This window comes from Schistocerca americana, chromosome 1 (assembly GCF_021461395.2).
Source record: "Schistocerca americana isolate TAMUIC-IGC-003095 chromosome 1, iqSchAmer2.1, whole genome shotgun sequence".
Taxonomy (NCBI): Eukaryota; Metazoa; Arthropoda; class Insecta; order Orthoptera; family Acrididae; genus Schistocerca; species Schistocerca americana.
This window is the reverse complement of record NC_060119.1, coordinates 978,393,254-978,410,767: the sequence shown is the minus strand read 5'-3', so window position 1 is coordinate 978,410,767 and position 17,514 is coordinate 978,393,254. Positions and strand designations below refer to the sequence as shown.

Sequence of the window (17,514 nt, the reverse complement as noted above, 5' to 3'; positions counted from 1 at the left end):
AAGAATGCAAACAGGAAAATTGAGACTGATAATAACAGTGAAACTTCCTAGCAGATTAAAACTGTGTGCCTGACCGAGACTCGAACGTGGGGGAGTACTTGCCCACAAAAGTCAAATGGCCTGAGTTTGTGTCTCCGTCCAGCACACAGTTTTAATCTAACAGAAAATTTCATATCAGTGCACACTCTGCTGCAGAGTGAAAATTCCATTCTGGGAATAATACCAGTTTTGAATACAGTCAAAAGTGGGGCAGCACTGATAGATGTAATGAAGATGAAAAGGTAACAGGTACGTAATTGGGTTTCAGCTGATTGAATGTAAGTCAGAATGTAAAACAAGACAGAAAAAGATGCCACAGGAAGAATAAAATAACTCAAGGCAAGAGATTAAGGCAGTCTGTTCAGCACAGGCACAGGTGGACTAGGGTGAGGACATGGTTGGTGGGCAAAGAGCTGACCCATAGGATTGAAATGTCACGGCCACATGCCTGCAGGCATGAGTGGCCACTCATGCAGGCACAGAATGTGTGCAATAGAACAGACTGCACCTGCCCACAGGTGGGCTGACAAGCACTCACAGGCTTTTGTCCCCCCCATGAGGCAATGCTGGAACGTCTGGCTTAAGGTGTTTTATATCAGCCTTTGCAACTAATAAAAATGTGTTTATGTGTTACCACATACAGTTCATTTCATTCACTTAAAGCATCGCCAGTGATTGAATTTTTGTCTGATTTTGCTTAAATTCGGAAGTGAGATCAGCATGCATATGATTCAGATAGTCTTGCATTTGGCACCGGTGTTTATGATCTTATATCGTTCTGACTTGTAGCATTACACATTTTCTGAAGAAGAACCTGACTGTAAATTCCAACACCAATGTTTATTTAGATTTTTTTAATTACTAGCGATTATCTTCATACACTGAGGAATGTAAGAAAATGTAATAGACTATTTTTATTCACCTTTCAGTATTTATCTTACAATGGGCTTTGTCGGAGTTTACAGTGATGTCAAGTTTTATACAATAATCAATTACATATACATGAAATGATTAGTTTATTTAAGTACTAAGGGATTTTCTTTGTCACTCAGGAAAAACATATATTACAATGATTAGTTTCCAGGAATTCTTCAGTTGAATAGACTTCACTATATTTCAGCTGAGTTTGTAATATGCTCTTATTATTATATTTATTTAGTGGTACTGTATGAGCTGAGTATGGTAGCTTATTGACAAACCTTATACTCAAGTATTTACAGTTATTATGGACTATTGCAATCCAGTTTGTGACTATTTCTGGTGTTGTATATGTGCATACCACATCTCCTTTTGAATTTTTCCAGATTTTCTCTGGCAGATATCACACACACAAGCTAGGTAATGTCATTATGCTAAGATATTTACAGTGGTTCTTGCAGAACTGTCTGGGTGATAGTCTTACTAAATGTCTGATTATCTTCTGCTGCCATCTGCAAATACATTCAGCACCTGAGGAATTGTCCCAGAACAATATTCCATACTGCAGATGAGAATCGAAGAAAGCAAAATATGACTGGAGCAGTAACTGATTGCTCACATTGTTCCTTAATTTATACATTAAAAAGTACAGAAGCTGGTTTGCTGCACAGATAATTTGTGTGTTCTTCCTAAGAATTTAATGTTAATGGTGCAATTTCTACTTACGTTTTATTTCAGAAAATGTGTATTGCTGCAAGTCAAATTGATATTAGGCCAAGAACATCAGTGTCAAACATAACAATACATGGAAAATGTGCATGCCCATAACACGTTTGGATGGGATGTAAGCAAAATCAGATGAAAAATGCAACCACTAATGATGTTTTAACTGAATAAAACAAATGTGTATGATAAAATAAATATAGATTTTTAGTAGTTAAAAAGATGGATTTGATATGCCCTAAATAACCGTACAGCAACTATGGACATCATGGCCACACAAATGAAGAATATCATGCCAAGAGTGATACACAATATACAGAGAACTGAGATGTAGTTAATATAACACTCATTCTTGCATTTTATTCATGTTCTCACTGTAGAATGCATCTCTTGATCATGTTTCTCTTCGCCTTTCTTTTAAGCTCTTTTTTTTTTTTACACCCAACACCAGAGCAGTAAACATTTTCTTCAGAAGTTTGAGATATAGTTTTTCTAATAAAGATATATCAGTTTTATTAGAATTTTATGGTTGGTTGGTTGGTTGGGGGAAGGAGACCAAACAGCGAGGTCATCAGTCTCATCGGATTAGGGAAGGACGGGGAAGGAAGTCAGCCGTGCCCTTTCAGAGGAACCATCCCGGCATTTGCCTGGAGCGATTTAGGGAAATCACGGAAAACCTAAATCAGGATGACCGGACGCGGGACTGAACCGTCGTCCTCCCGAATGCGAGTCCAGTGTGCTAACCACTGCGCCACCTCGCTCGGTGAGAATTTTATGAATCCCATGCATACAGCTGTTTCAACTATCACTGATCATATTCTAAAAGTATTTCTTAATATTCAGCTTACCTCTTTGATCTTATTGTGGTCAGCATGCAATCTTTTTAGTTTTCTTAGTTTCTGTAATGTTCCATTGAAGCTCTGTATTTCATTTTTTGAGACAAAGAGACTCTCCAAGTAAATATACTTTCGAAGATCTTGTGGCAATTTCTGGAGCTTGTTGTCAGATACATGTAACAGTATTAGTTTTGCTCCATCTGGTGGTAATTCATCTTCCAAAGAAACCAACTGATTCTGATTTAAAAAGAGCCATTCCAGATCATTCAGGTGCCTGTCATGAAAGTCAATTTGTACAAAGTGTATCAAGCTTAGGGGAATCATTAAAAATTTGTTTTCAGAATATATAAATCTATTTAAAAATTATCTTTGAAACTAATACTAATTAAATGAGTTCCTGATGTGTTTCTGGAACTGTATACACTTGCAGTAGATATACCTATCCTTTACACAAGCAACATAGTTACTTTTACACATAAATTGTGATAAATTATACACAATGCGGACATTTGATCTCACAATAACATTCTTACACTTACAAGTAACCCTTTGAAAAACTTGCCCCATGCGCTCACCTACTACCACTTACTCCAGCCCAACTGCCTGTAAACTCTGAAACATCAAAGGCAGAACAACATGCTGAATGTGCTCTACAGTATTAGTGTGCCTGCTACACCACATGAGCCATTTTGATCTCTCCACCCATACTGGTTTCCACGGACATTGGAGATGGGAACTTATTCTACAACATGTCCTCAGACACCGCTGCCCTCCCAGACTCAATTTCTCTTAACCTACCCCCCACCCCCAGCATCATCAGTCTCTCTCTCTTTTTTATAGTATTTATTTATTTGTTTACTCTGTGACTTTTCTCTCTTTTTTATCTTCATTTTCTCCTCTCTCTCTCTCTCTCTCTCTCTCTCTCTCTCTCTCTCTCTCTCTCTCTCTCTCTCTCTCTCTCTCTCTCTCTCTTTCTCACCTTTTTATATTTAACTGTCTTCTGTTCCTATTTCCTCCTAACTTGAACTGCACTGTTTATTTCACTTTCCAATTTTTTCACTTTTATTCTGTCTTTAGCTCTCAAACTATCCTTTCATTATCTCTGGACTTAAGCTGCCAAAGTGCTTATCAATGTATTATCTCTGACCTCCTACTCTTTCTATCCCCTTTATCTTCCCTTATACTTATGACAGGTAAGTCCTTCTAAACCTTGGGTCTTTGTGACCTGCCATTTATTTTTAATCTTCCCCAACTTATTACCTTTCCTATCCAGGTAATCTTCCATCAGACTTCAGACACAAGCTACCTCTAATCAGTGTGACGAACAGAACTACTTTTGAACTGTGATGCATTTCATGTGACACCCATGTTAACCGTGTCACAAATGGTGGTTGGACAGATGATCACTTCACATCTGGCTCCACCACTGGCCACCCACTCCACACATGGCTACCAACTTCACAACTGCACCCTGAGTACCGCATGTCATTTTGCCACTGACACTGTTTCGTTCAGCTGCAATTATGCTGTTACCACATGCCCATCATGATGTGCACTGGCTGACCTCTCAACTTAAACAATTGATGTTTCACCCAGAACAATCCACCCTCTGGTGTGCAGCTATGTAATGTGTTTTCAATACCATAGGCATTCTGGATGATGACACCCAAATTGTGACTTTAATTTGCCATCTGGCAGAACACACAGACCACATCTGTGATGTCATACTCACACTACCCCCTCAAAATAAGTAAAAGACTCAAAATTGACTCTTCTGCAGTGCATGTCACAGACACCAGAACAGCAATTAAAACAAAGCTGGAAATAAGTTCAGCCAAAATTTTTTCGAACGATCTAACAGTGTTCAGAAAGGATAGATTAAATACAGTTGGTGGTGGAGTATTTATTACTGCAGAGGTAGTGTGCCTTGTATCGAAATTGAAGTAGATAGTTTGTGTGAAATAGTATGGGTAGAGGTTATACCTGACAATTGGACTAAACTATTAATTGGGTTGTTTTACTGACCCCCCAACTCAGAAGATATAGTTGCCGAACAGTTCACAGAAAACTTGAGTCTCATTTCAAATAAGTACCCCGCTCCTACAATTACAGTCGGTGGTGACTTTAATCTACCCTCGACATGCTGGAAAAATTATATGTTTAAAGCCAGTGGCAGGCATAAAACATCATCCGAAATTAAACTGAATGCTTTCTCAGAAAATTATTTTGAACAATTAGTTCATGAGCCCACTCGAAGTGTAAATGGTTGCAAAAGCATACTTGACCTTTTAACAACAAATAATCCTGTATGTGACGAATACAGGGATTAGCAACCACAAGGCAGTTGCTGCTAGGCTGAATACCGTAACACCTACAACCATCAAAAAGAAACGCAAAGTATATCTATTTAAAAAAGCTGATAAAAATGCTCTTATCGCCTTTTTAAGAGGCAGTCGTCACTCCTTGCGATCGGATCATGTAAGTGTAGAAAAGTTGTGGAATGTTTTCAAAGAGATAGTATCTACAGCAATTGAGAGACACACATCAATACCTTCACTGCATGATAGCAATGGTGAACTCACTGATGACAGTGCCACTACAGCAGAGTTACTAAACACAGTTTTCTGAAACTCCTTCAACAAAGAAGATGAAGTAAATATTCCTGAATTCCAATCAAGAACAACTGCCAAGATGAGAAACATAGAGGTAGAGTAACGAAGCAGCTTAAATCGCTTATTAAAGGCAAGATTGTATACCAGTCAGGTTCCTCTCAGAGTATGCTGATAAAATAGCTCCATATTTAGCAATTATATACAACCACTCACTCACAGAAAGATCCGTACCTGAAGACTGGAAAATTGCTCAAGTCAAACCAATACCCAAAAAGGGAAGTAGGAGTAATCTATATCACTATATCACTAACGTCGATTTGCAGTAGGGTTTTGGAACATATGCTGTATTCGAACATTATGAAGTACCTTGAAGAAAATGATTTATTGACAAATAGTCAGCACGGTTTCAGAAAATATCGTTCTTGTGAAACACAACTAGCTCTTTATACTCATGAAGTAATAAGTGCTATTGACAAGGGATGTCAAATTGATTCCATATTATTACATTTCCAGAAGGTTTTTGACACCATTCCTCACAAGCATCTTCTAACCAAACTGCATGCCTACAGAGTATCACCTCAGTTGTGCAACTAGATTCATGATTTCCTGTCAGAAAGGTCACAGTTTGCAGTAATAGACAGAAAGTCATCGAGTAAAACAGAAGTAATATCTGGCATTCCCAAAGGAAGTGTTATAGGCCCTCTATTGTTCCTGATCTATATTAATGACATAGGAGACAATCTGAGTAGCCATCTTAGATTGTTTGCAGATGATGCTGTCATTTACCGTCTTGTAAAGCCATCAGATGATCAAAATGACTTGCAAAATGATTTAGATAAGATATCTGTATTGTGCAAAAAGTGGCAATTGACCCTAAATAAGGAAAAGTGTGAAGTTATTCACATGAGTAATAAAAGAAATCAGCTAAATTTTGATTATGCGATAAGTCACTCAAATATGAAGGCTGTAAATTCAACTAAATACTTAGGGATTACAATTACATATAACCTAAATTGGAACGATCACATAGATAATATTGTGGGTAGAGCAAACCAAAGACTGTGATTCACTGGCAGAACACTTAGAAGGTGCAACAGGTCAACTAAAGAGACTGATTACACCACGCTTGTCTGCCCTATTCTGGAGTATTGCTGTGCAGTGTGGGATACGCATCAGGTGGGACTGATGGATGACATCAAAAAAGTACAAAGAAGGGCAGCTCATTTTGTATTATTGCAAAATAGGGGAGATAGTGCCACAGACATGATATGTGAATTGGAGTGGCAATCATTAAAACAAAGGTGTTTTTCGTTGTAACTGGATCTTCTAATGAAATTTCAACCACCAGTTTTCTCCTCCGATTACAAAAACATTCTGTTGGTGCCCACCTACATTGGGAGAAATGATCATCACGATAAAATAAGAGAAATCAGGGCTTGCACAGAAAAATTTAAGTGGTCATTTTTCCCTTGTGCCGTTCGAGAGTGGAACGGTAGAGAGACAGCTTGAAGGTGGTTCATTGAACCCTCTGCCCGGCACTTTATTGTGAATATCAGAGTAATCACGTAGATGTAGATGTAGAAGCAATATATGAGGAGCAACTTGCAGACAATATGTCATCCCAGATTTCACATTGGATGCATGCAACACTTGATCCAAGATGTAGCTCTATGGACACTGTGCATAGTGAAACTTCCACCGCAGTTATATATGGCAATGATCGCCATGAGGTAGATCCACTTGAAAAAGAAAATCAATTCTGGCCAACAGGATGTTTACTGTGATGCAACATCATCAATGAATAAATGCCTCATGAAATTCCATACCATACAGCGGGTGACCACGGTCAAACAACCAAGATCACTAACTCGCCACAAACAGCTACAACAACATACAAGGATAACATCACCATGCCCCCTCAGAAGGCAACCTGGGCCAACTACTCACACTACCGCAACATCAGCTGGCAATGATGGGTCAAGTGCCACTGTCACCTCAAAGCTGGTACCAAAATCAGTCTGCTGCTGCCACAAGGAACTGCCATCAGCCTTGAGAATTTCCAGACTCCACACATGGGTTCACTAGACCCACTATTCCACATGAAATCAGCAAATGACCTACAACTGCGATGTGTGTATCAAACACATGCCTCACAACCCCCACCTCTGGGGGGTAGATTGTATGTCTACAAATAACAACAGAGGCAACTACTTCCTGGTGGAACAATGGAACAATAGCATGTCCCACTATGCGTGAGGTTGATGTATTTATGTGCTCTGAATATGTTCAAGGAATGGGTTATGACAATGGACCTGTTGAGAATGCATCAGTGGTACCTTGACTGCCATTCAGTTTTGAATGCTCTCCACACCAAAAATGCAACACTCTGACAGTGTATAAATGACCTGTCTGCTGCTCTCACTCTGGCGTGTGAGCACTACTTGAACCTTGTGCATACCCACCACACAGCTGAGGACAGGTGGAGTGAGTGTGACAATACTCACCCTGCTGAGCCCTTCCCAGTTGTCAGGTGTCAGTGCACCCAACACCTGTGCAGTCAATGGCCCTGGACGCATCTCTTGCAACACAGGTTAATGAGGATGAGTAGGAAGAACAAAACTGTAGTGTTAGGATACAGTATTACCAGTGTCCTGTGTGACACAGTCAACTGAATTAAATATCTGGGCATAATGTTGCAGAGCTTTATAAAATAGAATGAGCGTGTGAGAACTGTGGTAGGTGAATGGTTCACTTCAGTTTATTGGAAGAATTTTAGGAAAGAGTGGTTCACCTGTAAAGGAGAGTATATATAGGATGCTGGTGCAACCAACTCTCGAGTGCTGCTTGAGTGTTTGGGACCTGTACTAGGTTTGATTCAAGGAAGACATTGAAGCAATTCAGAGGCAGACTGCTAGATTTGTTATCAATCCATTCGAAGAACACATAAGTGTTAAGGAACTCAACTGGGAATCACTGGAGGGAAGGTGACATTCCTTTAAAGAAACATTATTGAGAAAATTTAGAGAATCAACATTTGAAACTGACTGCCAAACGATTCTACTGCCACCAATGTACATTGCACATAAGGACCACAAAGATAAGAAACGAGAAATCAGGAATCATATGTAAGCATATAGACAGTTGGTTTTTCCTCGTTCTATTTGCAAGTAGAACAGGGAAGGAAATGACTAGTAGTGCTACAGGGCACCCTCCACCATGCACCATATGGTAGTGTGTGGAACATCTATGTAGATGTTGATGTAGATGTAGCACAGCACACTCTGCATTACCAAGCAGTGCTCTGAACCCCATAGCAATTTTCTCAAAGTCAAAAGTGCAACAATGTGCAATCCACATGTCCTGGTGAACTAGATTCTAATGACTGCTAGCACACCATTTTGAGACAAAGTGTGCCATTTAGCCCCAGCCCAGTGGCTGACAGACTGTTGAACAAAGGAATAGTCTGCCCTTTGGAAACATGTGGGCATCACTGATAAAGCTTTTGTGGAAGAAAGATGGGACCATCAGACACTATGGGAACAACAGAGCTCTCAACTTCCGAACAGTGTATGGTAGTTAGCCAATAACAAATATTCAGGACTTCATGCAATCAGTCGCAGGTGCTACTATCTTTAGTCTGATGGACTGTAAAAAGGCGTACCTCCAGCTTTCCACAAACCTAAATGACGTTGCAAAAACAGCAATAATCACACCATTTTGCTTATTTGAGTACCTCTTCATGTCATGCAGTCTGAAGAATGCAGCCAAAATATGGCAGCATTCATAGATGGGATACTTTTTCAGTTCAACTTCTGCTGTACCCACTTAGATGATATCCTAATTTTTTGTTTTTTCAGCCTTACCCCAGCAACACAACCAGCACCTCAAATAAGTTCTCACTGCCTTTCAGGATGGTGGCACGGTCATTAATGAAGAGAAGTCTCAGCTGTGGAAGGCTGAAGGCTTCCTATGGCATATAGTAAATGCCACAGAGCCAAACCTACAGCTGGCCAACCTAATCTCATCAAACAACTTCCTTTAACTTTGAATTTCCCTGAGCTTTGTCACTTCTTAGGGATCTTTAACTTCTATCAGTGTCATCAACTGCAAGCAGAGCCAATAAAAGCACCCCTAATAGTCATCCTCACTAGCCCAAACAAGCAGGGGAAAAGACAAGTACTTTGGACCAATAAAATGAGGGATGCATTTGAACTTGCTAAGGATCGTCTAAGCACAGTGTCACAATTACCAATAATATGTCAGTAGTGGATGCCCATAGGGACACAACACTGATTTTGAACACAGCCTGCATACAGTGAGCTGAACATGTATGTGTGCTACCACACAATGTTGATTACACTTCTGTTTCATCTAGTTTGTCATCAGACAGTGCCCTCACAATCATCTGCTCAAGAGTTCCGACTTGAAAGATGCCACTCCCAGCAGTCCACACGCTTGTGTGAATGCATCTCTTGATGCACCACTTCCTCTGCCATAGCCCATGGAACCACACACCTACTCCAAATCCTGGTATGGCCGCATCAGATGACTCCCACACCACCTTACCGTCTATATGGCATTAGCATTGCAGGTAATACCTCTCCAAGAAATGGTCTGGTCATGTCTCACTTATGCTCATGTCATGGTATGACTCATTAGGCACACTTCTGCAACACTTATCTGAGAATTGATCCAGTCATGTCCTGCGTGCACACCTACCATGGCATGACCTGCATTATGCTTCTTTGAGTTGAGATCCTGCTGTGTCCACTCCTTGCCCGAGTCACAGCACAGCTGGCACTCACAACAGCACACTCCACACCTGACAGTTGATGACAGCTCTTCACAGCTGCTCTGCATTGCAGAGAGCAAGGAGGGCAGCCTCTGTGGGGATACTCACATAGATAGTGCTGCTTGGAAGTGTAAGTATCACTGGGCAGAGAGAGTAGGGATGCCAAACAGGAATATCAGTGCAATAAACAAAGACTTCAGTATGCTGTGAGACTTGCACCAGCCAAACAAGGCTGTGAACATTTACTCCACTCCCCTTCATGTAATGTGATTGCTTGGATCCCATACACCTGAACAACATTTCAGTGTGGGCTATAAATAAGTTTTGTGTAAGTCGCCCCTTTCACAGATATTCCAAGTATCTCCAGGGAATCAGTAAATTATGTTCCAGGTTTTTGTTTTGTCATAATAAAAATCTCTTTGTTGAGTGTTAAGCACTTCAATTCTTAAAGGAGGCTTGTAATACTTGTAACAAACCCCAAAAATTAAAACTGAACCAGAAAGATTAGTTTAAAATTATTTGTTTATTGTTATGTAACACATTGCATCAATCATAATGCAACCACAATGTGAATGCTGCTTTCAGGCATAATATGAGTTAGTTCACTGTTCATAAGCAGCTAGGAATTGCCCTGACTACTGTCATGTGGTCAGCAGACACTGTAAAGGAGTGTATTGGGGGGCTACTGAGACATGTGTACCAGAGATACTAAAGTTACCTCAAGTACAACCCAATTAAGTGGACACTGTCTGCTTTATGTAATAAATGAGTATTCACATTCAGAAACTTTCCAGGTTAATTAAAACAGCATGCATTGTGCCCCTGTTAAAGAAAGGGAGTGCAGAAGACAGGTAACTACAAGCTGATTTCTCTGCTGTCATTTGTCTCAAAACATAGAGAGATTAATGAATTTTTTGACTGGTGCATAAGTTCATAGCATTTTTATTTTGCATGGTACTCTGCTTGCTATGGACCTATTTATCAATTTTATTTGTAGATCACTTTTGCTATTTGAGTTTACATATTGTCATATTGTCCCTTGGGGATAGTGAGTGGAGCTTTGGATGCTAGAAAATGGAATGCCAAGTTGAGAAATCAGAACTTTTCCAACATATTCCTCTGTTTGCATTCAGTAGGGGGGTGACAGCATCAGAGGCAGCTAGAAACATTTGTGCCGTGTCTGGTGTCGGAAGGCACAGAAGTTGAATGCGCGCCAGGGGTCATGGTCCTGGATATCCACTAGGGGTCTCTGTGCTCCGGTGTGTGCCTGCACCGTGAGCCTCACAGTGTGAGTGTGCCACTCTCTGTACCATGTGAAGCCTGCAGCCAGTTGCGTTTCCTGCAGTCATGTATTCAGGTGGCCGCGTGGCTCTACACCGGCAGTCTGGTATTCGCCGTGGTTCGCATGTGCATCTCAGCTGTACTGTGTTCCAGTTCCTTGTGTGGAGGTACACACTGTCATTGTTTGGATTGTTCCTTCATTGTTGTTGTCTCGCCACAATTCTCACCTCGTGTTGTGTCCTGATTGGTCATAGTGTTTGTCATCCCCTACTTGTTTGTCTGTCTCGGCTGTCCATTGTTAGTGATACCTCCAGCAGCTCCCCCACCTGTTGGCTTCACATCTCCATTCTCTGCTGAGCACTGCTCACTGGTTGCTCATGGTTATAACATCACGTTTGGAGATAATGCCATTGGACACAGCACAGAGAATTATTTTGACTCTTCACAATCAGGAAGGCCTTCGGCATTTGATGAAGTTTGTTTAAACACATTAATTCATAATGATCCATGTCAATGTACTCAAGAACTAGCCAATGTGATGAGCCGTGATCATTCCATAATCATGCAACATTTGCATGCAATGATGAAGGTTCAAAAATCATGTGTATGGATACCACATGCTCTGAGCCAAAATCACAAAAACCAATAATATGTCAGTAGTGGATGCCCATAGGGACACAGGACTGATTTTGAGAGGCCATATGGGCATCTCTACTTGCTCGTCATCAATTGGCTCATGAACAACAATTATCATTCATATCCTGTATTGTTACTGGTGACAAGAAATGGTGACTTCATGCTAACATAACGAAAAGAAAGGAATGGCTGAGTCCAAAAAAACAGCAATTCTTTGTACGAAGTCCTGTGTGCATTCACAAAAGATAATGTTATGCATCTGGTGAAACAGCAACGGTTTGGGGTAATATGAATTGCTTCCCCAGTGTAATCATCACTGCCGACATTTATTGTCAACAACTGAGATGTCTCACAGATGCAGTCCAAGAACAACAATCAGGAAGACTGTGTGAAGTGATACTACTCTGCTCTAACACCCACCCACATTCTGCTAGACTGACAAAAAATGCTATAAGGAGCTGGGTTGGAAAGTCATTCTGCATTCATCTTATTATCTGATATTGTGTCCTTAGGTTTTTCACCTTTTTCACTCTCTATCGAACAACCTTCGAGGAACTTCTTTTCTAAATGAAAATGTGCTCCAAACATGACTTGATGAGTTCTTTGCCTCAAATCCATATTATTTCTATGGTCACAGAATCAGAAACTTACCCCACTATTGGCAGACTTGTAAAAAGTGAAGGAGAATGTAATACTGATGATTAAAGTCTCTGTTATGTGTATCTGCTGTGTTTACTAAATGTATGGAAAAATCCTATGTACCTATGCACTAGCCCAATACTTGAATCAATACAACACCTTGAGACAGAGCTGCTCTAGTTGCATCCCTACGAATAATTTTTTTCTGTTTTTAATTGCTATTTGGTTCTGATTTTCTATAACATATATATGCAACGTAGCCACAAAAATCATCTAATTATTATTTGTATCAGATTTCATTCCACTTCATTATTGCAGTCATATTCTCAAGTGAGCTGACTGCAAAAATACAATTAGTTTTCTCTAAAATCATGTTTATTAAAAGTTATGCTAATTAAAATTTCTTCTACAGTAAGCAACAGCAAATTTCATGTGAGTTGATGTGTGTTTATGGACTTGGCAATGCCAATAATCAGAAAGACTGGTATTCTGACCAGTAATGCAGTTCAGTACTTGCGAAACTAATTAACTTACAAAGCAAGGAACATTAAAAGTTTGTGACCTGTTACATTTTCCATGGCAGATTTTGCCTCTGTGCTTGTTAGATCCTGACCTTTGCTACTGTACTTTTGTTGACTTAATTTTTATGCACAAAGTGCCATGCCTCACAAATTGATGAAACCATTAACAAAGATTTTTGTATAATTTATCATAATTTTCTATATTGTGCTTGTACATGCAAATGAGGTATTTCCAATGCAGAAGGTTAAAATGGTTTGACAAATTTTCTAATTTCCTGGACCACCACATATTTCACAAAAAATAATTACTATTAATACTTATAGTCCATTCTGAGTAGCAAACTCTAACAGTCTGTCTAATGATCATGTAGATTCAGATATCACAACATGTCCTTCTGACAGTCCTTATAAGATCCATTCAACCACCATAAAGTTGGTCTGTGGGAGCCATACCCTAAGCTAACATCTCTGCACAACTCTTATGACTATTAACATGCTGACATTTCTGTAAAAGAACAAGCATTGGCATCCACAAAAACTTAGTAATATCAGTGCTTCAGGACCCAATGGTGAATTCTCTAATGCAGGTTTGTGATTATTTTGATTAAAATGTGTTGCAAATATTAGAAAAGTTGGACCTTCATTGTCAGTGGAACATGTGAATACTATACACTATGAGTTTTATTAAGGACTGGACCAAGTAAAATAGCTCTTTGTCAATTTTTTTTAACGGATTACTGCACGCCACTGTGTTTACTTTAATGTATTATGTAAACATAACTTTAACCCCTCTCCCCTTACCCACCTCAATAATTTCATCTATGTGACTCTTAGAGCAACTATTGATTCCTGGACAGTATTTCTAAAAATTATGCTTCAACATTGTCATAATTTATCTGATAAACTCCACCACTGGACTGCTGTTGGATGTGAGAGCTAACCTGATTTATCCGCTACTTGCATTACAAAGCTAAGGAACAGGTTATCATCCCAACAAGATGACATTAAGTATAATAAGTAGTGAACCCAAAATTGTGGGGTTGCATACATTATTAAGTAAACACCAGCCACTATTCATTACAGTTCTCAGATTCATGACTACAGAATAGTGTGCTACCAAAGACGCAAATAAGAAAAGAAGACAAAAATTAGGTTGGTTATCTTGCACCCTTTGTGAATCAGTTCAGCAGAGAAATACAGACTCAGCCATAGTAGAATTCACAAAAGTGGCATTTAATGCTCTTGACAAGGATGAGTGTGTCACAAGCATGTTCTTAGACTTTGCCAAAGCTTTTGATACTGTTGACCTATGAAACAAGCTAGAATCATTAGGAATAAGAGGTGCATCTAATGCTCATTTCCTGATCATGCCTAGCTTATAGAGAATGAAGAGTAAAGATACCACAAACCTCAAATAAGGAAAAAACTGGTTAGAACCAAAATGCACTGATACTAGGAACAATACTATTCTTGATATACACAGTTGGTTTTCCCAAAAGTGTCACTCAGGGTGAAAAAATTCTCTTTTCTGATGACAGCCATGTTATAGTCACTGATACAACAAGAGAAATCTTGCAGAGAAAGGAAACAAAATCCTCAAGGAAGTTTACAATTGGTCGATATGCAATGAAGTTATATTGAACATACATAAATCTAAGGTCATGTACTTAAAAACAAAGATGATGTGACTTACCAAATGAAAGTGCTGGCAGGTCGACAGACACACAAACAAACACAAACATACACACAAAATTCAAGCTTTCGCAACAAACTGTTGCCTCATCAGGAAAGAGGGAAGGAGAGGGAAAGACGAAAGGATGTGGGTTTTAAGGGAGAGGGTAAGGAGTCATTCCAATCCCGGGAGCGGAAAGACTTACCTTAGGGGGAAAAAAGGACAGGTATACACTCGCACACACACACATATCCATCCACACATATACAGACATTGGTCTGTATATGTGTGGATGGATATGTGTGTGTGTGTGCGAGTGCATACCCATCCTTTTTTCCTTTTTTCCCCCCTAAGGTAAGTCTTTCCGCTCCCGGGATTGGAATGACTCCTTACCCTCTCCCTTAAAACCCACATCCTTTCGTCTTTCCCTCTCCTTCCCTCTTTCCTGATGAGGCAACAGTTTGTTGCAAAAGCTTGAATTTTGTGTGTATGTTTGTGTTTGTTTGTGTGTCTGTCGATCTGCCAGCACTTTCATTTGGTAAGTCACATCATCTTTGTTTTTAGATATATTTTTCCTACGTCGAATGTTTCCCTTTATTATAAGGTCATGTGCTTCTATTTGAAGAGTGAAAGTGACATAGTTAATTTAAATGTAGGTGGTAGCTCTATAGCTCACACAAGAAATACAAAATTTCTGTGAATAAATATTAATTCGCAGCTGAATTGGTGTGAACACACAAAGATACTTGCAAACAAATTATCACCAGCATGCTACACTCTAGTAGTTCTGTCAACAGTTTGTAACAGCCAGTGTCTTTAGTTATATACTATTCATCTGGACAATCAATTGTTAGCTATCAAATTCTTTTCTGGGGAACAAATGTACAATTTATGAACACAGTTTTCAAATGACAGAAAATGGCCCTAAGAATAATAATGAAAAATAGTAATTGGCCTCATTGTAAGGATATGTTCACAACATTGGGGATTTTTACTACACCATGTTAGTACACCTACCAATTCATTTAGTACATACACTTACATTTACCTGAAAGGAATACACGTAAAACTCACAACAGCATTTTCTACCAAGGAATAAAACTGTACAATAATCTGCCCAAGAAGATTAAAGAGATCATTAAAACCATCTTATTTCAAAGTACCTGTTAAACAGCACATTCAATACATTGAGGAATTACACAGATTATTTGTTTGGTAAAAAATGTAATCCATGTATATAACAACAATAAAAAATATCTATCACTACACATAACATTCTCACATTATTGCACTTTTTGCTTTTTTCTTTCATGAAAAACATTCACCAAAGGCATTATACTGTATCATACCAAAACCATATCCTTTTACTGAGCTTAATATCTCACTCATACACTTGACTGTGAGTGCCATCTCAGTGGTAGATCTGGGGATCCTGTACAGGGGAGAACTCAGGATACACCCATCCTATTAATCCTTTACACTCTGTAATGTAGAGACAGGGCATCTATGTGCACTCTTATTTAAGTCATCGCTGTCCGGGCAGCAAGCATGCCCACTCCACCTGACACAGTCCTTATCCCACTCAGACTGCAGTGACAGCCACAATATAGTTAGCCTGAACAATGTAACATGTAAGTAAATCTGTGTGTCTGTAAATCTGTGTGTGTGTGTGTGTGTGTGTGTGTGTGTGTGTGTGTGTGTGTGTGTGTGTGTGTGTGTTTGTTTACTCTATAAACAAAATTTCATATGAAAGCTGGTAACATTCTCAGTCTTCTTGTATGCTTTTTGACAAATCAGCACCTCAGCTATTTGGTGAGTTGTTAATTTTACTCCTTAATTTACTTATATTCTATGATAGACTCTCCATTGACTACTTGTGTAAGTATTATTATTATTATTGACAGTCCACTGAAATATTTAGATAACTTCTTTCATGAGTACAAATAAAGTCTTTTACAAAAAATTTTCTTAATGTACTGTCAAACGGGGTGATTTCGGACACCGGGGCGAATTCAGACAGTATGGCTTATTTGCTTTTTCCCACTACATAGAAACAAAGAGTTACTTATTTTAACGTCTGTGCACCAGTTATTTTAAGCACAAGATTGCATTTATCGCTTTCCACAACTTTTATTTTGTGTCAATTGTTTCCCTGGGTGAATAATTGATGAACAGACTCAATGCTAAAAATCCATGCAGTATCGTAAAGTGGAAACTTTCTATTGTTGCGCCGAGCGGGAAGTTATTGTGACTGTCATTGTCAATGCACTCAGTAGCTAACAGGATTGAGACAATTTCTGTACAGGTTTGTCGAGTTTCTCGTGCAAGGTTATAAAATAATGACAGTTTTTGTAAAACTGTGTACTGTGTGGGGTGATTTTGGACAATCCAAGAACGCGTAAGAGCGGGAGAGGTGCTACGTACAGTGTAATTACGACCCAGAACTTTTAGATAAAGCTGTTCATGATATTCAGAGTGGTAAATTATCATACAGAAAAGCATGTGATTTTTATGGTATACCTAAATCAACCCTACAAAATAAAGTACAGGAAGTGTATCTAAAAAAAATGGGAGGACAGCCAGTACTAAATTAAGAAGAAGAAGAAATGTCAAAGGAAGGTATCTTGAGGGCTGCACATTGGGGATTTCCCTTCACTAAATTGGATATTAGATATTTAGTTAAAGGTTACCTTGATAAATCTGGCCGAAGAGAGAAGAAATCTCATAATAATTTGCCAGGAGAAGAATGGGTGCATTTATTCCTCAAACGACCATCAGAAGATCTTTCTGTTCGCTTAAGCAAAAATATTAAACAAGCTCAAGCAGAAGTGAACAAAGAGACTGT

At 39.1% G+C, this 17,514-nt stretch overlaps 1 protein-coding gene across 1 annotated transcript in view; it reads right to left on the bottom strand.

The window, feature by feature from the left end:
- Positions 1-17,514, bottom strand: part of LOC124615812 (leucine-rich repeat and death domain-containing protein 1) — a 218,238-nt gene that overhangs the window by 40,789 nt on the left and 159,935 nt on the right. Inside the window, exon 4 of the mRNA XM_047143956.1 lies at positions 2,529-2,790. Within this exon, the coding sequence (XP_046999912.1) occupies positions 2,529-2,790 (262 nt within the window). The remainder of the gene's footprint in view (positions 1-2,528; positions 2,791-17,514) is intronic.